This window comes from Mytilus trossulus, chromosome 10 (assembly GCF_036588685.1).
Source record: "Mytilus trossulus isolate FHL-02 chromosome 10, PNRI_Mtr1.1.1.hap1, whole genome shotgun sequence".
Taxonomy (NCBI): Eukaryota; Metazoa; Mollusca; class Bivalvia; order Mytilida; family Mytilidae; genus Mytilus; species Mytilus trossulus.
The window spans coordinates 47,198,468-47,225,182 of record NC_086382.1 but is presented as its reverse complement, the minus strand read 5'-3'; the positions used below and the strand labels follow the sequence as shown (position 1 = coordinate 47,225,182).

The following is a 26,715-nucleotide window of genomic DNA, read 5'->3' as shown; positions in this document are numbered from 1 at the left end:
TGCTCATGTCTAAAAGCATGGTACGAAAATTACTAAGTGACTGAACAGGGTAATATAGGTAAAAGGAAGGACAATAAATTCAGTTTTTTATCATTGTTAAAAAATATATAAACATATTAGAGGCTTTAAAAAAAAGGCATTAGTATCATCCTCTCCCAAATTAACAACAAAAGAATTAATAAGATTTTCTCAGAATCTGCAGATATTTCATTAAGCACTTTTATCCATTTGATTTTAAGGATTTCCATTTGAAAATCATGAAATTTTCAGGGTCAGTGTCTTTGTTTGAGGTACTTTTATAGTATATCTGCAGGTTGAAGATATGAACCCAACACTATTTAGGACTCTATGTGTTCATTTAGTATAAATTGTTTTATATTGTCATTTCAGGGTCTATTATAGCCAACTATGCGATATGGGCTGTGCTCATTGTTGAAGGCCGTACAGTGACCTATAGTAGTTAATTATTGTTTCATTTGGTCTCTTGTGGAGAGTTGTCTCATTAGCAATCATACCACATCTTCTTATATGTACCAGTTTCAAATAACCATAATAACATTTGATTTTGCAGGATGCCAGCAGAGTTGTCTTCTATTGTCCAACACATTCATTCAAAATTAGGACAGAATAATCAACTAGGGAAAAGATACATGAAGTTTTGGAACGCAACAGGGCATCCTCAAGCTTACAAAACTAAAATGGAAAGTCAGTTTGATTTGTGTTTAACAGATTTAGCCAAGCAGATAGATGTCCATTGCCCATTTGTAAAATTAATAGCATTGCCCAAAATTCAATTGCACATTACTGATGGCAGAATTGTTACAGATCTTTTACTGTTCTGTTTTAAGATAATATCAGCTGGACTGATTGAAGGTAAGTTATGCATTTTCATCCTGATTATATACATACTTGTATTTTGATACTCCCACTTTGATAAAGTGTGGGTTTACGTCCGTCCGTCTGTTCGTTTGTTCATCTGTTCTGCTTCAGGTTAAAGTTTCGGTCGAGATAGTTTTTGATGAAGTTGAAGTCCAATCAACCTGAAACTTAGTACACATGTTCCCTATGATATGATCGTTCTAATTTTAATGCCAAATTAGAGTTCTGACCCCAATTTCATGGTCCATTGAACACAAAAAATGATAGTGCTAGTGGGGCATCAGTGTACTAGGGACACATTCTTGTTTTGTTGTAGGATGTTAGCAATTTTTACTTTTGCTAAAAGTTTGAAATTTAAGGACCCTTATCATGCTTGTTGAACTAGACATTTTTTATCAATGTTTTTGTGATTTCAATGATTTTAAGGAATAATCAGTCAAACTTCAGTATACATTTTACCTCAATAATTGCATACACAGTTTGAGACAAGACATTGGTTAAAACATATACATTCAAAATGATAATCAAAACCATTAGAAGTAAGAAAAGTATTTGTTAGCCATTATAAAATACATAAAATGATAATAATACATTTTCAGATCAAATCAAAATAAATAAATTTTGTGTATTTACTGTCTTCTGATTGGTTAAAATTATTAGTTTTATTTTCAATGTTGCCAATTTTAATGGCGACACGCCCACTCTGACGTTGTGTATTCATACGCAAACATGTGTGTACGTTGTTATTGTCAAGATAAATAATATCAAAAGTTCTTTGAGCCTTATTTTTGATAGAAATTTATTTATAATGAATGGCAATAATTTTATTTTGATTTTATTGAACCATAAAACTAATTTTTGACTCTTCACATTTTACATAATCCGCTTCGCGGATTATTCAATGTGAAGAGTCAAAAATTAGTTTTATGGTTCAATAAATTCAAAATAAATAATAGCCATTCATTAAGTAAACAAACATAAGTGTAGTTTTATTTTGTAAATACTGTATACAACTTATTTTCAGGGATACTTTATTTCGTGTTTAGCCTTTTCTACCAATTCACAGTGATTTAAGTTTGCGGCTTTCAAATTTACTGCATGATATAAAGACAAGGAGTTATCTGGGTTTTACACTTTCTCGATGATTTATGTTCGTGTAATTTGTTTCTTGCGAAAGTCATAAAAATAAATCACTCTAAAAAATAAATAGGTTATTAGATATTAATTTCTCACTATTAAATTTTTCAATATAGGTATAATGAAAAAGGAAATGTGTTTGTACATTGTTGAGACAGTTATGAATGAATTAAATAGAAACTCTATTTGTATTATTATTACATTTTTGTTACAGAAAATAAAGATGTCTTATGCGGTAAAATTTTGGAAATCAGACAGATATTGTGTAAATCAGGAATCAAATCTGATGCAGTAAACAAACATTTAAATGAGTACATACGTGAAGAAACTCCAATGGACGTTGGCCAATCAGATCAGAGTATTTTACAGACAAGTCATTATTTACCCAATGAATCTGTCAGCTTGTGGCCACTGTATGAATCTGTAATAGCTACAGTGGGGAGGAGTGTGATGCACCATATGAGTGACATCACTTCAAGTTATATGTCAACATACACAGATTATTGTTTACATTTTTCTTGTATGTCACCATTACATATCAATATGTGGCAACAGGCAATAGAAACACCTGTAAGTATACATTAGAAATAAAAAGGTGTGGTATGATGGCAAATGAGACAACTAACCAAAAGAGACCAAATGACGAAGAAGTTTACAACAATGGGTCACCGTAGTCTTCAGTAATAAGATCAATCAAACCATATCGATATAGGAAGATGTGGTGTGAGTGCCAATGAGACAACTCTCCATCCAAATAACAATTTAAAAAAAAAAAAAAAAAAAAAAGGTAAACCATTATAGGTCAATGTACGGCCTTCAACACGCAGCCTTGGCTCACACCGAACAACAAACAATAAAGGGCCCCGAAATTACTAATGTAAAATCATTCAAACGGGAAAACCAACGGTCTAATAGTTTGCTATAAAAGGCTCTGAAATGACCAATGTAAAACAATTTAAAATGGAAAACATACAGACTGATTTCTGTACAAAACAATGTGTGAAAAACAAATATGATATACAGCAACAAACAACAAAGAGGCTAGCTTTACAAGGAACAATTTTTAAAGTACTATAAATCATTTTTAATTGTTTTTGGGGTTTTCACAAATGGCTGATACTGCTTAATTGCGGTTGACCATATTAAACATACATTTTATATTTGTAATAACTATTAGTATATAACATATATAGCATACATATTTATTAAATTTCTTTATACTGATAATTTAAAAATAAAGTATAAAACAATTGAAAAATTTGAAAACTAATATGCATGTATATATACTAACAGGGACACCTCAATGAAGTATATCCATTATTGAAGATGAAACTATATAAACAATTATGGAATCTAACACCAGCTCAGAGTGTCAATAGATATCTGAATCTGAATACAGAAATAGATGGTGGGGATCTTTCTTTGGTAAGTTAAATTACTTTATATTACTTTTATGTTACTGATGTTAAAAATGTCCTATTCAAAAACAGATAAATCACAAATCAAAATCTTGTCATTGAAACAGAATAAAACATAGAGGCAAAATTTGTATTTTCTTAAGATATTTTATATTGTCTTTTCTTTGATTCTAATATTTTTTGAATCACAGATTTATTATTCTACTTGAAAATATAAGGCAATGCCGTCAGGTCATCAATAAATTAAAGAAATGCATGCATTATCATTCATCTTTTCCTATTTGTAATTATACCCCCACTTTGAAAAAAGGGGGGTATACTGTTTTACCTCTGTCTGTCAGTCAGTCCGTTCCATGAAACTTTCGTCACATTTTTCTCAGAAACTACACATCCACCCTTTCTGTAATTTGGTATCAACATTTATAATTGTCAGCCATACTGTGTGATGCGTTTTCAGATTCATCATTCATCAACTTCCTGTTTACCAAACACTTGTATGATTTTACACATGATAGCCAAGTTGAAAATTTTCGTCACATTTTTCTCAGGAACTAAAATACAAGGATTTCTGAAATTTGGTTTCAGGATTTAAATAAGTCAGCTATACCGTGTGAAGCGTTTTCAGATTCATCACTGGACAACTTCCTGTTTACCGAACACTTGCATATTTTTACACTATTAATATTATCCACTTGCGGCGGGGGTATCATCAGTGAGCAGTAGCTCGCAGTTTCACTTGTTTATATTCTGCCCAAAGAAACATATTGTTAAGACAAATTGCTGATAAAAAAAAAAAATCCTTTTATTTAACTGAATTAACAGTTTGAATTACAGATCACCCAAGCTTTCATATTGCTTCCACAGACTTGCTTGATATTGCTGATAACATCAGAATCAAAGATATATGTATAATCCAGTTTTTCATTAATTGTTTGTTTGGCATTTTTAATTTAGAAGTATCTCACAATAGAATTTTGCCCTCCCTATATTATACTTTCAATTATTTTGTAGGGACCAGGATTTCTGTTCACACCAACCTTTTCCTATTTAGCATCACACTATCTGTCTAACTCAGACAATTCTCAAGATGGCAAGAAATCATATGAAAACAGATTACAACCTTTACAAGTACCATTGGGGAACTTCTCAGCAGAAATAGAGAAGCTCAATTTGATGTCAAAACAGCTCTGGTGTAATTGCTCATTGTTAGCAGAACCTCAGTATGATCCAAGGTTTGTTCAACTCATGATTGCAGGAAATTATCGTGGATTTCACAACTTCAAGTTACAAGTCTTATTCTTATTTTTTCATATTAATATGCCATTTCTTGATAAGCAGGCAAATGATATAAGCAAAGGTCTTTTAATTATCTTACTAACATGAGTTCTATTAGAAATCAAATGAACCAATGAAGGATGAAATAAATCAGTTTGAAAGCAAGTTGTAAATATTCAATGAATTTCTGTTTTGTTTTGTTAAATGTTTTATTCTACAGTAATTATTTTTTAATGGTGTATTAATCTGTATTGTACTATAAAATATTTTTCAGAACATCTGAAAGAAGAAATATTGCTTTTGAATTTAAACACCTTTTGACATCCCTAACAGCATCATTAAGTGAAGAAAACCAGGCAATGATAGGACAAATATCACCTGTATTAGAACTTATGTCTAATGGACAAACAGATCAAATTCAAAAATCAGAATTTGTGGAAAAGTTCTGTTTTGTGTTAAAATCTATTTACCCGGAACATGATGTAGTTGACAAATGTGTGAAAAGTGTTATGGACATTGTAACAAGTAGTGAAACAAGCACTCTACAGTCTATAGGTACAGCATGGGTATGGCTTGGATTAGTTAGCATTGAACTGTTGACTCCATACCTGTCTGTGGATCCTGTGGAAAAGGTTGCCATCAAGATTGAAATACTTACTAATGAGGTGAGCTACCATAAAATGCTTGAGTGGTTATTTTTGTTAAAGTGGCAGAATCAGTTCTAACTTAACATTATGTGTTGTCTAATGATAATAGATGAATTGGATTTGTGTAATCTTGCATTAACTTTCAATATTTTGTTGTGAAACTATTCTTGGCTTATGAAGAAATACGATTGGTGTCATTTAGGCTATCTGAAAGTGGACACCTTTGAATTGATATGTCGTTCTATAAGGTATTTCACTAGATTGTTGTTTCATGTGCATTCTCCGAATATTCCTTGTAAAGTACTTCATATTAAAATAATTACCGTACTAAGCATTCACCTAATTCTTGAGTAGGTCATTGAAACTTAGTCGACAAGGAATTTATGGTCAGAAGATACTAGTTTTCTATTTTTAGCTCACCTGGCCCAAAGGGCCAAGTGAGCTTTTCTCATCACTTGGCGTCCAGCGTCCAGCGTCCGGCGTCGTCGTCCGTCGTCATCCTGCGTTAACTTTTACAAAAATCTTCTCTGAAACTACTAGGCCAAATTTAACCAAACTTGGCCACAATCATCATTGGGGTATCTAGTTTAAAAATTGTGTCCGGTGACCCCGCCAACTAACCAAGATGGCCGCCATGGCTATAAATAGAACATAGGGGTAAAATGCAGTTTTTGGCTTATAACTCAAAAACCAAAGCATTTAGGGCAAATCTGACATGGGGTAATATTGTTAATCAGGTTAAGATCTATCTGCCCTGAAATTTTCAGATGAATCTGACATTCCGTTGTTGCCCCTGAATTGGTAATTTTAAGGAAATTTTGTTGTTTTTGGTTATTATCTTTTAAAAATTGTGTCCGGTGACCCCTCCAACTAACCAAGATGACCGCCATGGCTATAAATAGAACATAGGGGTAAAATGCAGTTTTTGGCTTATAACTCAAAAACCAAAGCATTTAGAGCAAATCTGACATGGGTAAAATTGTTAAGCAGGTGAAGATCTATCTGCCCTGAAATTTTCAGATGAATTGGACAACCTGTTTTTGGGTTGCGGCCCCTGAATTGGTAATTTTAAGGAAATTTTGCTGTTTTTGGTTATTATATTGAATATTATTATAGATATAGGTAAACTGTAAACAGCAATAATGTTCAGCAAGGTCAGATTTACAAATAAGTCAACATGACCAAAATGGTCAGTTGACCTCTTTAGGAGTTATTGCCCTTTAAAGTCAATTTTTAACCATTTTTCGTAAATTTTATATATCTTTTACTAAAATCTTCTTCTCTGAAACTGCTGTGCCAAATTGATCCAAACTTGGCCACAATCATCTTTGGGGTTTCTTGTTTAAAAAATGTGTCCGGTGACCTGGCCATCAAACCAAGATGGCCGCCACGGCTAAAAATAGAACATAGGGGTAAAATGCAGTTTTTGGCTTAACTCAAAAACCAAATAATTTAGAGAAAATCTGACATGAAGTTAAATTGTTAATCAGGTCAAGATCTATCTGCCCTGAAATTTTCAGATGAATTGGACAACCTGTTTTTGGGTTGTGGCCCCTGAATTGGTAATTTTAAGGAAATTTTGCTGTTTTTGGTTATTATATTGAATATTATTATAGATATAGGTAAACTGTAAACAGCAATAATGTTCAGCAAAGTAAGATCTACAAATAAGTCAACATGAACGAAATGGTCAATTGACCCCTGTAGGAGTTATTGACCTTTGTAGTCAATTTTCAATCTGCTTCCTTTGTTTAATATTCACATAGACCAAGGTGAGCGACACAGGCTCTTTAGAGCCTCTAGTTTAATTGAGTTTTTGCATTTTCATTTCTTGTAGTATTAAATTGATTCATTATATGTGTTTCAGTTGAATGAAATAGAATATGAATTATCAGCTAGAAGTACACACCATGATATACAGACCGGTGACAGTCTGGACAGTCTCCCTGACAGGTTATTGCATCCACATGTAGTACATCTGAAGGAGAAACAATGTGTCCTACAGCAGAACATACAGACATTACAACATCAGCAAGCTTACAGACCAACACCATCACAGGTAAGCAGCAAAATACACTCACTCGGGTAAACACCTCACTTTCACAAGTACAGTAATCAGCAAAATACACTCACAAAATGAAGAACTCATGTAAACCAAATCCTTTTGGTGCTTCTGAAATGAAAGTGTGTAGAAGTATCAAAATGCTGGCAAGAATTGATTTAATTTGGCTGCCACTTTTATAATAATGTAAAATTGTTAAAGGCTAAGTAATCCATCCATCTGATGAATTTTTCTCATATATTAATTTGCCAATGTGTGAAATAAACATTTTATTTGGTTGATTTTGTAAATTTAAAATGTATTTTCTTAATGAGAATGTTTGCTTTTCTCCCATTTTCACAGTCCACTGAAAATAGAAAATGATAGTGCGGATAGGGCATCTGTGTACTATATATATGGACACATTCTTATTTTTATACGACCGCAAATTTTGAAAAAAATTTCGTCGTATATTGCTATCACGTTGACGTTGTCGTCGTCGTCGTCCGAATACTTTTAGGTTTCGCACTCTAACTTTAGTAAAAGTGAATAGAAATCTATGAAATTTTAACACAAGGTTTATGACCATAAAAGGAAGGTTGGTATTGATTTTGGGAGTTTTGGTCCCAACATTTTAGGAATTAGGGGCCAAAAAGGGCCCAAATAAGCATTTTCTTGGTTTTCGCACTATAACTTTAGTTTAAGTTAATAGAAATCTATGAAATTTTGACACAAGGTTTATGACCACAAAAGAAAGGTTGGGATTGATTTTGGTAGTTTTGGTCCCAACATTTTAGGAATTAGGGGCCAAAAAGGGCCCAAATAAGCATTTTCTTGGTTTTCGCACTATAACTTTAGTTTAAGTTAATAGAAATCTATGAAATTTTGACACAAGGTTTATGACCACAAAAGAAAGGTTGGGATTGATTTTGGGAGTTTTGGTTTCAACAGTTTAGGAATTAGGGGCAAAAAAAGGGCCCAAATAAGCATTATTCTTGGTTTTTGCACAATAACTTTAGTTTAAGTAAATAGAAATCAATGAAATTTAAACACAATGTTTATGACCACAAAAGGAAGATTGGTATTGATTTTGGGAGTTTAGGTCCCAACAGTTTAGGAATTAGGGGCCAAAAAGGGACCCAAATAAGCATTTTTCTTGGTTTTCGCACCATAACGTTAGTATAAGTAAATAGAAATCTATGAAATTCAAACACAAGGTTTATGACCATTAAAGGAAGGTAAGTATTGATTTTGGGAGTTTTGGTCCCAACAGTTTAGGAAAAAGGGGCCCAAAGGGTCCAAAATTAAACTTTGTTTGATTTCATCAAAATTGAATAATTGGGGTTCTTTGATATGCCGAATCTAACTGTGTATGTAGATTCTTAACTTTTGGTCCCGTTTTCAAATTGGTCTACATTAAGGTCCAAAGGTCCAAAATTAAACTTAGTTTGATTTTGACAAAAAATGAATCGGTTGGGTTCTTTGATATGTTGAATCTAAAAATGTACTTAGATTCTTGATTATTGGCCCAGTTTTCAAGTTGGTCCAAATCTGGGTCCAAAATTAAACTTTATTTGATTTCATCAAAAATTGAATTAATGGGGTTCTTTGATATGCCAAATCTAACTGTGTATGTAGATTCTTCATTTTTGGTCCCGTTTTCAAATTGGCCTACATTAAGGTCCAAAGGGTCCAAAATGAAACTAAGTTTGATTTTAACAAAAAATAAATTCTTGGGCCTCTTTGATATGCTGAATCTAAACATGTACTTAGATTTTTGATTATGGGCCCAGTTTTCAAGTTGGTCCAAATCAGGATCTAAAATTATTATATTAAGTATTGTGCAATAGCAAGTCTTTTCAATTGCACAGTATTGTGCAATGGCAAGAAATATCTAATTTCACAATATTGTGAAATAGCAATTTTTTTTTTAATTAGAGTTATCTTTCTTTGCCCAGAATAGTAAGCAAGAAATATCTTATTGCAAGATTTTTTTTTAATTGGAGTTATCTTTCTTTGTCCATAATCAACTTAAATCTTTGTTATATACCATTTACAATGTATATTCACTTTTTACTACCAACTGATAAATTTAAATAATCTTTACCATTCAGTGATAACAAGCAGTTTTTTACACCTTTAATATTTTATGATGTATTTAAATGAGTAGTTATTGTTGCAAACTCCATTAGATATTTTAATTGAGATTAGTTTTGGAATAAGGGAAAGGGGGATGTGATTAAAAAATTGGGTTTAATTTTTATCATTTGAAATTTCATAAACATTTTTTTGAGAGGATTAATGTTCAACAGCATAGTGAATTGCTCTAAGAGAAAACAAAAATTTTAAGTTCATAAGAACACATTCATTCTGTGTCAGAAACCTATGCTGTGTCAACTTTTTAATCACAATCCAAATTTAGAACTGAATCCAGCTTGAATGTTGTGTCCATACTTGCCCCAACCGTTCAGGGTTCAACCTCTGCGGTCGTATAAAGCTACGCCCTGCGGAGCATCTGGTTATATGATGCTGCTTCAGAAAGAAGACAATTAAGACATTTGTTTCATTCTATTGCAAAATATTTTCATGAATTATCTCTCTTCATGACTAGAATTATTTTTTGATTTAATTACAGTTTAGGTCTGTGGTATCATTGATCACAAACTTCAAAACCAGCATTGGATCAGTTGATCATGTGACTAATCTACTGAAAAAATTGATGCAGACTACTGTTGCTAAGACAACCAAAACATTAAATGAAGAAGAGGCTTGGCAGAAATCTGTCACAAGTTTTATACAGAACCTGGATGAGAATTTCCCTCACTACAGAGACATAACTATCCCTTTCTTAGTAGCTCTATATCAGGTAAGAACAATTTTATATTTTTATAGTGCTTGCAGTTACATAAAACTAAGTTAGACTACACTTCAATATAGATAATCCATGTCTTACTAGTCTAAAGTAAACATATTTTAAAATGCTAAGAATATTACACATGTTAATGCAAGAAAGTTTTATATTTAAGGAATGACTAATATTTTTTCTGTCTATGAAGAAATAACATAGAAAATTTAGGTGCACACTGAATAACTTGTGTAGCGGGTTATTTAACAGTGTGCACCACATTTTTTGTGTTATTTCGAATAGACAGAAAAAATATTACAGTCATTTCTTAAAATTTAATTCTAAATTCCATTTTAAACTAAAAAACCATGAAAAAACGTTGATGAGGTCTCGGTCACATGACTAAATTATGTCTATGGGCTCGAAACAAAATAATGTCCGCCAATCAGAAGACGCGTTACTTCCAAAATTAAATTATTAAACAATATCAGCCCATTTCAAGTTTTATTTGATTTTTTTTTCTGGTAACCATTTAATATTTGCAGTTACACAGCATGAGTACCATATTGACTTTGTCCTAATTTTATTTGTAGATAAAACATGGAATGAGATTAGTCGCCACAGATATAAAACAGTCAAACTACCATAAAGATCTTACTGGAAGACTTCATACACAGGTAACAGTCAGTGCTCTATAATAACTGAATCATTAGATAAAAATGTTAGCTTCATAGTGACAATTAGTTTTCTGTTTACATTATTGAAACAATGAGCCAGAAAGGGAAATTATGTTATCAAAGAAAATATATGTGAATGAAATCATTCATTATTAAAGAGGTTATTAATATAATAATTACATGTATAAAATTTAGAACATGTGGTATGATTGCCAATAAGACAACTCTCCACAAGAGATGAAATAACACAGAAATAACAGTCAATGAAATAGAACATTGGTATTTTGGAATATCTTGACAGCAAACTCACAAGCAAAAAAACTTGAAGTGTGAAATATAAGGGCTTAACACATATTTGTTATGAATATCTTCAGTTTTGCATTTGCAATAACCTCAAAATTGCATGGGGCAAAAAAGGAATCTGATGTACAGTAGTTGTCGTTTGTTTATGTAATATATATGTGTTTCTCGTTTCTCGTTTTGTTTATATAGATTAGACCGTTGGTTTTCCCGTTTGAATGGTTTTACACTAGTAATTTTGGGGCCCTTTATAGCTTGTTGTTCGGTGTGAGCCAAGGCTCCGTGTTGAAGGCCGTACTTTAACCTATAATGGTTTAATTTTTAAATTGTTATTTAGATGGAGAGTTGTCTCATTGGCACTCACACCACATCTTCCTATATCTATATATTGATATTGTGCCCTGATTCAAAATGACGTGACAGCGAACAATGACGGTGTTGTAATTGAACTTTTTTCTCCTCTCTGCAAAACTTAAATATGCGATAAATAGATTATAACATGTCTTTTCCTTATTGGCCCTGGTATCATTCCTTGATCCATATCGGCCCTCAGCTAAAGCCTCGAGGCCAATATGGAAAAGGGCATGTTATAATCTGTACATACACTACAGGGACACATTTTACTGCATCCACACAGCACGAGTAACAAACCCTGCAGTATATATAAAAAAATGAGATGTGGTATGTTTGATAAGGAGAAATTTAGTTTATCTAGTTCTAAACAATGTTGATATTTAAAAGAAGAAAAAACATACTAAGCTTAAAGGATGCCATCAGTCTTGCTAGCTGTTCAGACATATTTTACTTTCCAGAATGAAGACCTATTAAGTTCAGTGATGTTACAACTGTCAGAGGTGCCCAATATATCTGTGAACAGTCCTGACTTCCTCTATCTAGCTCAAAATATCAACAGTACTGACACACAACAGGTCATTGGATCACTGGTACCTGATTCTACTGCAGCAAATTCTCTTTTGTCTAGGTATGTTGTCAAAAGGTTTTGTGATATTTTTTTTCCTCTAGATAATAGCATATTTATAGTTGTCTTGCATTGGACTTGTACTACATATACCCGTATATGTCTTAGAAGATATGAAAGTTGCAGTAAGACTTTTTTTTCACCAAATGCTGAATTTTGAAAAAATGAACTAAGACCGAAAAAAGACAATTTGTGTCCATGAAACTTTTTTTTTTTAAATTCAAAAGTAGTAAAAATGACTGAAGATAATAAAAATAGACTTATTGAAAATGTATACTGTTAAAAGAGGGACCAAAGATACCAAAGGGACAGTCAAACTCGTAAATCTAAAACAAACTGACAACGCCATGGCTAAAAATGAAAAAGACAAACAGAAAAACAATATTACACATGACACAACATAGGAAACTAAAGAATAAACAACACGAACCCCACCAAAAACTAGGGGTGATCTCAGGTGCTCCGGAAGGGTAAGCAGATCCTGCTCCACATGCGGCACCCGTCGTGTTGCTTATGTGATAGGGTTTGGTAATTACCTTGGCATCTGAGAAACAATAACCTAGAATGTTATATACAAATGTTTAGATAATGAAAGCTGTTTGTTGGTAACTCAAAAGTGGAAGAAATATATCAGGAAGGATTTAAAAAATTAATATAAAAAAACAATGCTTTGAATTTATTAGTGGTTATTTGAATTAATACATGTAACCATAGAGTGCAGATATCATTCAGAATGAATAAATAATGCTTCCATTTTAGTTTAAGAAGCAGTGGACTGGATTTAGTTAGCAGTGATAGTTTCATCAGGAAAGAGTTGACGCCAAGATTGGTCTTCACTATGTCTAAATTATTGGACCAGTTTGTACAGACTTGGCAACAGCAGGAAGAAAGAAGGAGACAAAAGGAGGAAGAAGATGCTTGTCTGTACAGATATAAAGCTCAGCTTCATGGGGATGAAAGGATGGAAGCAGAAAAGGAAGAAGATGAATTCAAACAAAATTTCCCTTCATTTGAACAAGTAAGTTTTTACATTATTTAATTTACACTGAAGGTCTCTTTTTATCATTGACAATGACCAATGGAAAATGATTTAACCAGTATTTGTTAACATAACGTTATAATTGATATAGATTATTGCTCATTGGTACTAACATTCTTATATATAATAAGTAACTTTAAGATTTTGACCAACGAACACATATTTTGTTTAAGAGCTGTTTAAGATATTGTTGCTGAGTTAACACAACAAATTTTACGATGCCAAGCTTAAAATATAATACAGATCTTGAAGACCGTACTTTAACCTATAATGGTTTACTTTTTAAATTGCTATTTGGATGGAGAGTTGTCTCATTGGCACTCACACCACATCTTCCTATATCTATCTCCATTCTAATGCAACATATTAATCAGAACTGCAAATAATGGCTTTCCTGAGTTCTTCCAAAATATGTTTCAACGTCAATGAAAATTATTGCTCCAAATGAATTTTATTAAATTTCTCATTTTCAGGATTATATGGATGTTTCTGGAAGACCAACTCTAGAGGGACCAGAACCTGTTAAAGTGGATAGTAGTAATACATCCCAAGAGTCCCATGATTCTATCTCGGAGGAAGAAATGAATACAATACGGAGAATCCACCATGCAATATTTACTTTGCTAACAAATGCTGATTGGCTGAAACAAACTTGTAACATAGAGGTCAAAGTTCAGGACATTATTAGACCCGTTCTAAGCAACTACATGGTGATGACATCATTGCTGAAACCGACCTATCAGTATCTGAGTATGTTTTTTCTCTTATTTTTTATATTAGTAGTAATGTAAATGATGCAGATAAATTAGACAACATAAGTATAGCAACAGCAGTGCTCTGAAAATTGATAGTACAGTCTTAGGGTTAAGCACTCACACCATATTGTAAGTTGTTACAGAGTTTATAAGATGATTTATTATCTGTAAAAATCTAGTTTTAAAAACTGTAAATTCATATTTTTTGCCATTTATTATTGTAGTTTTTGAAGAATGAACAAAATTGCAATATTGCAAATTTTGTTAATTGTGATAATCAAGGAGTGTCAATATTTGCATAAGAAAGAACATGCAATCATTTTTTTTCCAGTTTAAGAGAAAAATAAACAATTATAATAAGTAAATTATAATTCATTCAAATGAGAGAAGGAGACATAAAAAAGAAAGAAAATCACATTAAACTGTTTGTAAAAACTAGAAATTTGAATTGGAGGGCAAGTGCTGTAGTACATTTTGAAGCAAGAAATGTGTGTGTGCTTTATTGTAAGATATAGAATGTTACTTATATGTTACCCCATGAAAGATACAAAATCTGCTTTTAATCCTCTTGTAAAAGGTATAACATTTTATGTGTTATTTTAGATGAAAAGATAGACAAACCAATGTTTGGTGGACATCTCATAGTGGCTTCAGTGGTACAGGAACAGATATCTCAACAAGTAAGTAGGCTTCAGTGGTGCAGGAACAGATATCTCAACAAGTAAGTAGGCTTCAGTGGTGCAGGAACAGATATCTCAACAAGTAAGTAGGCTTCAGTGGTACAGGAACAGATATCTCAACAAGTAAGTAGGCTTCAGTGGTGCAGGAACAGATATCTCAACAAGTAAGTAGGCTTCAGTGGTACAGGAACAGATATCTCAACAAGTAAGTAGGCTTCAGTGGTGCAGGAACAGATATCTCAACAAGTAAGTAGGCTTCAGTGGTGCAGGAACAGATATCTCAACAAGTAAGTAGGCTTCAGTGGTACAGGAACAGATATCTCAACAAGTAAGTAGGCTTCAGTGGTGCAGGAACAGATATCTCAACAAGTAAGTAGGCTTCAGTGGTGCAGGAACAGATATCTCAACAAGTAAGTAGGCTTCAGTGGTGCAGGAACAGATATCTCAACAAGTAAGTAGGCTTCAGTGGTGCAGGAACAGATATCTCAACAAGTAAGTAGGCTTCAGTGGTACAGGAACAGATATCTCAACAAGTAAGTAGGCTTCAGTGGTACAGGAACAGATATCTCAACAAGTAAGTAGGCTTCAGTGGTGCAGGAACAGATATCTCAACAAGTAAGTAGGCTTCAGTGGTGCAGGAACAGATATCTCAACAAGTAAGTAGGCTTCAGTGGTGCAGGAACAGATTTCTCAACAAGTAAGTAGGCTTCAGTTGGCATGTTAAAATCTGTATACTGTAAACCAACTTATTTTCACAAATGCTTTATTATCCCCAGGTAGTCCACTTCGTGGCGATTAAATTTCGCAATTTTCCTATTTACTTGTAGTTTTATAAGGACAGATCCAAGCTATAAATATTCATGACGATTTAATTTCACGTTATTTTTCTACTCACAAATATAAATTAATTGCAAAATTAAGTTGGTTTGCTGTATCACAAAGCTTCAATTAGTGTGGAAATGACTTAGCTACCAATCAGGACTGGGTTGCACAATCGTCTATTAAGTTAATAGACTATTAACTCCTAATAGACTATTAAATATCTAATTGACTATTAGTTAATAGAGTGAGTTAATAGCATTGCACGAATCACTATTAAGGCTTCTATTAACTAATAGACTTTTAAGTGACTATTAAGGTTTAATAGTCAATTAAGTCCTTCATCATTCCCAATATTCATTGTAACGTCATGAAGCACGCGAATTTTCGTGAATTTCTGCATTTTCACGACGTCGTTACGATTTCCCGGATTTTTTTTCACGACGTCATTTTAAAAAATATGGACCCCCAGAAGAAGAAAAGACGCTCAAACTGGGATTCATCAGAAATTTCATTGCTAAGACAGTTAGTGGAGAAAAACTTATTTACTATAAGGAGCAAATTTTCCAACAGTTTGACAAATAGAGCAAAAGTTGACGTTTGGAGAGATATTACGATACAGATTAATGCACTGGGGTTACATGGTAGGACGGTGGCAGAAGTGAAAGTCAAATGGCAAAACATGCAGTCAAATGCAAAAAAAACATATCACGATGTTCAGAGACACACGCATCAAACTGGTGGAGGACCACCAGCAACACCCATCAACCAGGAAAGTCAAAAAATCATTGAAATGATGAAAGACACGTCAAGTTTTGTCGGTTTGACTGGAGAAGAAAGTCCTGTGAACAAAGGTACTTTGATATTTTATCTGCAAATCATATTTAAAAGATTGATGTTTCAACTCTAAAGCTTATAGTTTATTCCACATTATCCTTTTGAATTCAGACAACTTCATCTTAAGATATGTATAATGTTAAATAATCAAGTACAATGTATACAAATTGTTTAGTATCAAAGTAAACTTTTAGAAATTCTCAGCTGTTTATTGTCAAAAAGTGAAATCTGGGTACCGTGACGTTAGTATATAGATGTAAAGATATTGTATTAGGCAGTTATTATATGTCCGGCAAGAAACTACTTGTAAAACAAACTTGGGTAGTGTTTGACTCGTGCGTTTTACGGTATAAAGGATTTTGATTAGCTGAAAAGAAGTACAAAATTATCATGTTTTAGCTGTTAACCCTCTCAGTCCCAAATAATAATTATTTTCATGTATGCAAAACCCTATCTTTTCGAGGTAAAATGCATATTTTCCGCATATTTTGAATACACATTCCTCACCTGGTTTGCCTTTGTTGATGTACTTGACTTTGTAAACATTAAGGTTACATAGTTGACATTATAATAACATAGTTATTTTATTTTCAAAATGTACCGTTAAAGCATACGACGTCATCAAAAAGAGTGCTATTCATGACGTTTATGTGTTATAAGACGTCGAAATAAAGTAACTTGCAGGTACTTGAAAATACCCTTAAGTGTTGTACAATCGATTTACACAGTGTAAAGTGTTAATGATTGCAAAAATTTCTTATGCCATCCTGTAATATTTTCTTCTTTTTTTTTTAAATATATTTGATATTTGCTAAAATATATTCAACTTAAACAAGGTTTAATATTTAAACTTTTGTTGTATTAAAAAATTTGGAGGTATACCGGTCTATAGTGTTGAAGTCTTGAATACTACTTTATAAAAAGTACAGAAGTCAACATGTCTTCATAAATAGAATATTGTATCAAAATCATTACATAAGCAAATGAACAATATGCCGTGAATTAATAAATTAGCCGCATAATAATTATTTCTTTTTTTAAAATCATTCTTGTGATGTATTATGTAATATCTCATTGGGGTCTTCATTTTTCTAATATATTTCAATTGTTCTTACTTTACTATTGCTTGAGATCTCATCCAGCTTGTCAGCCGACAGCACGGACTTCATTTTCAGGTCGCAGGTCGTCAGCGGAAAAAATAAGCCAGATCAGACCAAGTCGAGAAAAATAAAAACAGTCTACTAAAAAACCATGCCCAGAATTTATTGAAATACATGCATTTACCTTAAGCATACATCTTTATATACCGTCTTAAAAGGGCACGACATAGGATTTATTTATGTGATATATGATACTTTAAAAACTATTTTAACTATCAAAATATTTCAAAGAACCTTGCCCTACAAATTATTATTTTTTTCGGATTTCAATTTAATTTTTCATCCTTTTTTGCGGTGAAAACTATAAGCAAACAGAAAGAAAATAGCCAAATATCAGACAGGGACGAGCATTTCGGATTCTTTGGTTATAGCCTCAACGTGGAATTACTACATGTTGCCAACTTAATACGAGTTCTGTTTGGTTAAAATGAAATGGACATTATACATCTCTAAGATCCCCAATTTTTTTTTAGGTTTTTATGCCTTCCCTTAATTTGGACGAAAGAGATCATTAACACTGATGCATTTGTTTCAATTGTACGTGTTTGTCAAAAGTTACTTAATCATAACTCGCTTTACTTTGTTTTTTGGGAAGTGAAGTTAAGGCTTGTTTCTATTAGAACAGGCCTATCTATAATACGGAACAGTTATAAATAAAAGGAGATGCAGGGGGTATTCACCAAAGAACTTCCTAGCAAATTATAATTCTAGTTGTTCGAAACAACTCCCAAGAGCAAATGATGTCCATTTGATTCCGTTTTTGGAACCCTCGACCAATGATGATGATAAATTTTCCGAGTACCAAATCGATGAGCTTGCAAATTTCCTTTGTGCCAATTACCCCAGATTGCAGGATATTTCCTCACAAGACGCCTCTTCTCTTTTGCATAACACTGTGCAGTTTATCATCAAATACAGGCAAGAAGGTAATTTGCTAATTTCTTGCCAATAAAGGAGTTTCCATTTCATTTTTAGGGGTAGTGGTGGTGGTGGGGAGGGGGAGGGGGGGTTGGGGTAGGATGAAATTTGAAAAAAAAGCAAAAAAGATTTTACAACTTTTGAATTTTCCAAAACTTGAAAGTATGTGAATTGGTCGGAATGACTATCCGAAATAAATGATTAGTTCAATAAAGGTCCCACAATGTCTCCTTCTGTCATATCTCTTTGGTGTTTCCGATTATTTCCACTTTTTCATTACATACCTTAATGTATCATATGAAACCCAAACAATATTAAAAACGATTACCTTTTTTACGCAACAAATGATTAATATATATGTGTATATATATATTGTATGAAAAAGGTGGATAACCACCAAATCCCTTGTTAATTCAGTACTGTAGTAGGCCCCTACCCCCCCCTCTTATCCGAGGATTTGATACTAATAAATAATAAAAAGAAATAGGACAACGTTAAGGCATTTTCATCTACCTGAAAATGATGATGAAGAACATACCATATTTAAAATAATTCAAAATATATATATATTTAATAGTTTTTTTCTCTCTTACTCTGCGTCAACTATTTGAAATTTAGCACATTGTGTCGATGTACATTTTCAAACATTAGAAAATTAAGGTTGATTCAGTAACTGCACTTATTTTACAGTTGTGTGTGATACAGCAAGAAAACTACCAATAAACACAGATGTAGAAGAGATCGACGAAGACCAAGCAAGCCTGCCACCAACTCCAATTGAACCAATAATTAGGTATGCTTAATGTGAATAAAATAGGGTTTATATTATTAACATATTAGGGAAAATGTTTATCTGATTTAATCGAGATGGCTTCCGGTACAGAATTTTGATGTTGTTTATTTTTCTATGGAGGATGTGGACGATGTTGACCTCACTACTTTCATGAGCCAGACCAGTTTAGGGACACACTATGAAGTTTGATCTCTCTATATATTTTCTGAGTATTGACAGAAAAGTAATAGAACATTTTGCCAAAATTCACATAAGTATAGTAGTGTTCTTATAAATGAACAATGTCGTCACAAAAAAACTGCTGTAGAAGAAACAATTTGTCCTTTGTGTCTGTTGAAAGTAGAAGATGAATTTAATTTCACAATAAAATGTACAAAACTAATATAGATATATTTAGAGAAGAATTGTTTTCCAAATGTAGTGAAATAGTTTCATTGAATTATTAATGTAAACAATATCTTCTTCTGACAATGGAGGGAATCTAAATACATGTTTATAAATGTGTTCATATGTACTAGTATATGTTTGAGTATAACCAATGTTAATTTTGTCTTATCCTAAACAATTTACTCCTTTGTGATAAAGGTTAACATGGTTAAAAGTGTATATTACATGCCCACTTAAGTCCATAATTTGGTGCATGAAGATATTGTATTTCGAAGTTTCATTGTCAATAAAATGGGGTTAACCGATCAGAAACTCATCTTTTATCAAACACTGTCTTGTATACATTGTGTATATATTTATGTTACGTTTCATTTCATATGTTGTATATTTTAGCATCAGCATGTTAGACAAGGAAAAGGATCCATTATTGCCGGTAAATCCACAAAAACGACCGCTGAAGAGTATTTCTTGTCCCATCATAGAGAAAAAGATAAAACAAGAAGATATAGTTGTAAAGCAGCATGAAGTGTTATGTAAACAGTCAGAATATTATGACTTAAAAAACCAAAAGCTTAAAATGGAAATAGCCATTCTTAGGTCACAGATGGACAAACATGAATTGGCTTCCTCAGTATGTGACTTGTTTGGACTTGAACTTTAAAAGATATTTGCTCGTTTACATGTGACCTTGCGTGTTGGAGTGTGTGTGTGTGTGTGTGTGTGAGAGTGTGTGTTTATTGGTTAATTTACATGTTTCAATTGTGCAACAAAATTTTACTAAAAGATTATGATTTTTTATGATATTTTATTTGAATTTTACTCGCCATGTGCGTGTTTAACCAAAAAATGCTCTGCAAATGTGGTCACGTACAGTACGACCTTCCTCTGGACCTCTAAAGGGTATATCTATACACGCATCATCAACCTCATCAGCATCATCCATTGGTTCCTTGAAGTTTATAGCAATGTTGTGGAGCACTGCACATGCCATAATCATAGTGCAAGCCTTTTCTGGGTGAACACGTACTCCAGAATGTAAACAGTTGAATCTTTTTTTCCACCAGCCGAATGTCCTTTCAATACAACATCTGGTCTTAGTATGGGCTCTATTAAACCTTTCATGGCAATCCTCTGTCGGTCTCATGAACGGTGTCATCAAAAAACTTTTGCATCCATAACCGCTATCACCTAAGACTATGCCATCCTCCACACGCTTATGCGTTAACTCCAGATGTTCCAGAATTTTCGAGCATCTTAAGATGTGGCTGTCATGCACACTGCCTGGCCATCTGGCTACCAGATTTGTGAAACGCCCTGAAAGAATTTTTGTTTGCTAAAGATTTTTGTTGGTTAATTCTTAAATTAAGTGCACCCGTCCCCGATCATTATTTTAGCTTATAAAAAAAATAGCTGGATATGTTATTCTGCAAGGTATATTTTCTTATATTTGCTCCCTGGACTTATATAAAATACATTAAGATCATATACCGTATTTACACAGAAGAAGTTAAAACAGGATTAAAGTAAAAAAGCAGAGGAAAATGACTCAGGCTATACATGAATACAGGGTTCACATAGAATAGAACAAGGCTTGTATTATTGTTTTTCATCTTCGTCAAATAAGAGAAACTATTGTATCTGTGTAAAATGACCAACAACAAAAAAAGTAAAACAGTACTGCTGCATGATTTACTTTTTTTTTTATATATACACTTACAATACCAAGCAGGCAACAATTACCAAAAAGAAATGAATGTGCATTTTACAATATGGTACGATAACCTTAGCTCGCGTCATTTGGTTAAGTGGACATTTATAAAGAAATAAATTGGTTAACTGTGTCATGTTACATATTTGCTTTTCGTTCATTTTTTACGGTCTGGGCTTTGCTCATTGTTGAATGCCGTACAGTCACGGACACAACTGCATACCAAATATCATTTAGCTACCACTGGTGGTTTCCCAAAAATTGACCTAATCACAAACTAATACATATAAACTATGAAAAGTTTCAAAGTCAATAAACCTTGACTAAGGGGGTGGGGAAAAAAATAATCTCCATGGTAAATAGATGTGCTAATGCTAATACAACTGCATACCAAATATCATTGACCTACCACTAGTGGTACACCATGAACAAGTCTTGAAGACCTAATCACAAACTAATACATTGATGACGCCTTTGCCGACGCCGGAAACAGCATACCTTTGTCTCGAATTTTGACTCCGTCAAGGCGAGACAAAAAATGAATACTAAGCAAATTTGTTAATCACGCATTGCCTGAATGAAAACAAAAATGGGTTGCATTTCATTAATTGTAATACGTTTTCGTTGTTGATCGTAAACACGTTTGAATACAATATATATTTATGTTGTCGGAAAATGAAAAAAAAAATGCATGTACTTTAGAAACAGGAGGAAAAGTGAGGCTTTGTCGAGCTTTTCTCCTCTTTCGTGACGAGAAAAAATAATTTTATAATTTTATATTTACCGACAATGTACATATATTGAGTTTATCCTGAAACTACTATCAACACTTAAAAATTTAGTTATAAATCAGTGTTTCTGATTCTCTAAGAAATCGTCATAGTTAAAACACGGACCATGAAGAGAACCCCCAAAAAAGGTTTGACAAAGTAATTGATAATTGATAATTGATATATAACAAACTTTTATCCCACCAGACTGTATTGATCTACTTGTGAAACAAGATTTTTTTTATTCCGCTAAATATGGCAAAATTAAACAGATAATTTCATCATTATGCTCTTGTTACCCCTTTTGTCATGCACAGTTTCTGTCCAACACCATACAGAGCTGAGTTTATATTTATAAGTGATTTGTATTTTATTTAGATTAAAATATACTTTTTATAAAAATTCAATTGTATGCCCGGGCTACGCGTCTGTTTGAATCCCACATGTCTTCAGGAATACATAGGTCAAAAGATTTAGAATCTCGTCGATTTGAATACTAGACTAAGTATATAAAGGTCCAATATGTCGTATAATCACTCATAAATTATGTCATTACTAAATATACATATCTAACGTCACAGTACCCAATTTGCACCAAGTACCAAAATTCAGTGATTTAGTATTGATATAGATATATAAATTGACGTACCTATTGTTTTTAATCGATATAGATACTGCCTAGAAAATTAAAAAAATAACGGAAACATTTGTCTGGATCATAAATAAATGTAGATGAAAATTGTCAAAATAGGTGCAATTTGGGTACGGTTTCGTTCAGTGTTACATTTACCCTCATGGTCACATATAGCCTGAACGTTTATACTGTGGTATCCTTTGCGGTTTACAAAGGACGGTTCATCTTGTGCAGGGGCCTGTATCCTCGCGTGGGTGCCATCAATGCATCCTATAACTCCAGGAAATCCACCATTTTCATAAAAACCATTTTTAATTTCACGCTTTCTGTCTTCTGATGGCCATTTAATGAAATCGCCAGCTTTAGAGGCAAGAACTGTGGAAACTCTAGTGATGCAGCGGCTGACAGTTGATTTATCTACCCCGACCGTGTCTCCAACCACTTGCATAAAACTCCCCGTTGCATAATATCTCAGGGCAATAAGTACCTGTTCGATGGGAATACATAATTTCATGTACATACATCACATTATGATAAATTCATAACAAAATTATATGCGATATTTTATGAGTTTTTCCAATAATATAACTCTGTCATTCCAAATAAATTTGCGTAAATTTTAATAAAAATGTGGGTTAAGTGGGAGTCTCATTGTGATGGTTCCGATCCCGGATCCGCTTACTGTTTTGTCAGATTCTCGTATCCCGCTTACACTATGTACGTGAGAAATTATATTTTTTTTGTCATTTCCCGGGTCCCACAAGACCTCATTTCCCGTATTCACGACACAATAATTTGATATTCACGTGTCACGCTTACAACAAATCGGCAATCCCGTGTCACGCCTAGACCCCAATGAGACTCACTTCAGTGTGGACCAGAATAAGGGCCTTTATTGGGACTCCGGGATCGGCTGTTTTTAATAAAATTGGGATTTCGGGATCCGGGCATATTTTTTTCAAATTTCTGGACGTCAGGATTTTTTATTCGGGACCACGGGATTTCGTGATTTTACACCCGGGATAATGGTATCAGGGCCCGTCATACTATGTATACCCCCTCATACAATGAAAGCGCGATGAAAAATGTTTCAACAACAATGTTCTCAATTGTAACAATTTATACACATGAATGCCATGATAGTAACAGGGAAATTCCAAAAATTTATATGACGTCACACTTATGATTTCTTGGTGCAAAACGGTTGTACACAGAAGGACAAATATTATTGAATGAAAATGGTTTGTTTAGAAAAGTGTCGGCGTAATTGGTAGTGCTAGCTAGCCTATGGTATACAGTAGAAAACACGTTTGTATTTCGAATTTGTGAAAACCATACAAAACACACAGAGTACATGGAGACTACACAGTGCGTTACACAAAATTTAATGTGGAATGTCAGAGGTACAGCCTACATTAGAGGGTGACATTATTCGAACAGTCTAGTATGGTATTTGTTTCTGATCTAAATTGTAAAAATACTGACATCATCGGGAAAAAACAGTTTAAGCCGAGTGTTAAATATTTGTTACACTGATTTCAATGTGTGCATCTTTTGTCGTGTCTTTGTCAGTTTGTGATCAGTGGACTGCAAAGCAATATACATTCAATCTATTCCCTAAATATAGATTATCCCATACTTTCTGTGATGCGGTGACCAGTAAACTTTATAGAAGTCATGGCAAATACATGGTAAGTCATTCTTTTCTTACGTTATTGTAAATATTGCTTTTACTGGGAATGAACTGCAAGTCGATTATTTAATTCTTATATTACTTAAAAAAAAAAGGAAAGCATGCATTCAAAACTAATGTTTGTACCTGCATTTCAGGGCTTAGTGCCTTGCTTCTTTTTGTTGGGTGCTCTATATCCGCTCTTACAATGTCCGTGATAAACTCTAACCCAGCTCTCCCAAACCGATACCTTGCCCGAAGCTCACGGTCCGACAAATCATTGATGGTGAGCATCCTTTCTCGGTATTTTTTCGGCTGATTTTGCGGTACATGGAATCCAAGCACTAATAGGTTATCCATTTTAATTGTACTATTAAGAATTTAATAGCGCTCCTTCGTGCTATTAAATTTAATAGTGAGTTAATAGACTATTAACGTTAATTGACGTTTGTGCAACGAAATTAATAGACTATTAAATTTAAGTGTACTTTTAATAGACTATTAACTTTAATAGACGTTTGTGCAACTCAGTCCAGAGCACATGAATTACCATTTTATCATGTGAGACTATTTAAATATCTGGTTGTTTAATAGTTTATAAAACCACCTAGCTGAGCCTTTTTATCATAATATTCCATCAATTAAAAAAGATTGACACACTTTTCAATTTTTTTATGACATTTAAGTGAAAATTTAGTATATTTTGCAGGGAGGCAGTTTATCAGAGGACTATGACATCTATTATGATAGTAATGTAGCTGAGGCAGTTAAATGTCTGCCTGTTATTGACAAACTAGTCCACAAAGTACAGGAGTTACAAATTGAATGGCCTGGTCATCCTACTCTTAAGCAGGTAAGAAATTATATTTTATTGACAAGTGTATGAGCTAAAATTTGTTAAAGAGATGAAATATCTGCTTGATATTTGAAATCTTTTTTCCACAGTCATGATGAGTTATCATCTTGTTAAAAGTATGCTGTGATTTTCCCCTCTCCTAACAAACACAATTAAAAAATATCTGAGATGAGTTATACTGTACATTGTTTTAAGAAGAGGATATATGTAAACTTTAGAAAATGTGTTTCTGGTCCTCTTGAAACCAAAGTAGAAGACTTGGTAACATAAACTCATGAATACAAAATAGTTCTAGGATCTTACCACATATAGCTTCAAAGCTGAGCATATAAAATCACAATGAATTTTGTCATTAACTTAAAAATGAATTTTTTTTGCTAATGAATTACAATACTATATCTATATTTCAGCTGGTGATGATTGGGGATAGAATAAAGTCATTTGCAGTTACATCCCCTGTTATAAAGTTTCTTACAGGAATTGAGTTGCTGTTAGAGAAAGCACAGGTTAGAAATTAAGATAGTTAACTAGATTTCTATTTCAGGCGGTAGTACATTTACTTTCTTATATTTATTACTGACAAGCTTCATATCTTGCCAATTTAAATTATAATTATTTTATGTATCTTCTTTAATGAAAAAATCTGTTCTTTGTAGAAAATAATATAAAAAGAAACATGAAATAAAAGATAAAATTATGTAAACTTATTGGGAACTTTGACCAAAAAGTAGTGTATGGAGTTGTGATTGTTTGCTAATTGCAGGTTTTTATCTTTTCTATGTAGGACTGGGAAAGTAATGCTGCCAAACATGTATCTATGATGACAGAGCTGTCAGAAATAACTGCTGTCATCATTGAATGGAGAAAGTTAGAACTCAGGTATACATACATGCGATGCTTGAGGCCAAGTTATTTGGGAATCAAAAACAAACTATATATAAAAAGTGTGAAAACTGATCAAACTGAAAACGACCTAAAATAAAACAAATCTCAGACGAAAATATGATAATATTAACTTTCAACTCTCTTGAGGATATTGATACTTTTGTAAAGACAAAATCAAAAGATTTGTGTTTTCAAACCTAAATAGATATAAGTAAATGTGGTACGAGTCTTCAATACAGAGCCTTGACTCACACTGAACTTACATTCTGCCTTTTGCATTGTAATATATGATAAAATTGAGAATGGAATATGATGATTATTTAAGATGTGTTCGAGCGTTGTATTGATCTCTATTTTGAATGCATACAATTATTCAATCTGAGATATTTTGAAGTTGATTTGTTTCAGTTGCTGGAGTAAATGTTTAGATACTGTCTGTAGAAAACATTCAAGGAAAGCCAGTAGATGGTGGTTTCATCTGTATCAGTTAATTCAGTCCTATCTAATGCCAAGTCAGGTGAGCAATATAAACAATTGATTTTCCTATCAGATTATTTAACCAACTTGAAACATGTGGTATATTGAAGTCTGATGAAAAAAAATC

The 26,715-nt window shown here is 33.0% G+C and overlaps 2 protein-coding genes across 2 annotated transcripts in view; both read left to right on the top strand.

Moving 5' to 3' along the window:
- Positions 1 to 2,601, top strand: part of LOC134687953 (midasin-like) — a 67,760-nt gene extending 65,159 nt beyond the window's left edge. The window contains exons 50-51 of the mRNA XM_063548415.1: positions 572 to 873; positions 2,231 to 2,601. Of these exons, the coding sequence (XP_063404485.1) occupies positions 572 to 873; positions 2,231 to 2,601 (673 nt within the window). The remainder of the gene's footprint in view (positions 1 to 571; positions 874 to 2,230) is intronic.
- Positions 2,602 to 3,315: 714 nt separating this feature from the next.
- The window catches only part of LOC134687952 (midasin-like), a 53,334-nt gene continuing 29,934 nt past the window's right edge, over positions 3,316 to 26,715 (top strand). Inside the window, exons 1-14 of the mRNA XM_063548414.1 lie at positions 3,316 to 3,441; positions 4,446 to 4,666; positions 4,984 to 5,374; positions 7,224 to 7,415; positions 10,033 to 10,263; positions 10,836 to 10,919; positions 12,032 to 12,201; positions 12,958 to 13,216; positions 13,711 to 13,987; positions 14,596 to 14,672; positions 25,080 to 25,223; positions 25,637 to 25,732; positions 26,011 to 26,105; positions 26,520 to 26,628. Coding sequence (XP_063404484.1) covers positions 3,343 to 3,441; positions 4,446 to 4,666; positions 4,984 to 5,374; positions 7,224 to 7,415; positions 10,033 to 10,263; positions 10,836 to 10,919; positions 12,032 to 12,201; positions 12,958 to 13,216; positions 13,711 to 13,987; positions 14,596 to 14,672; positions 25,080 to 25,223; positions 25,637 to 25,732; positions 26,011 to 26,105; positions 26,520 to 26,628 — 2,445 coding nt within the window. The 5' untranslated portion in view covers positions 3,316 to 3,342. The remainder of the gene's footprint in view (positions 3,442 to 4,445; positions 4,667 to 4,983; positions 5,375 to 7,223; positions 7,416 to 10,032; positions 10,264 to 10,835; positions 10,920 to 12,031; positions 12,202 to 12,957; positions 13,217 to 13,710; positions 13,988 to 14,595; positions 14,673 to 25,079; positions 25,224 to 25,636; positions 25,733 to 26,010; positions 26,106 to 26,519; positions 26,629 to 26,715) is intronic.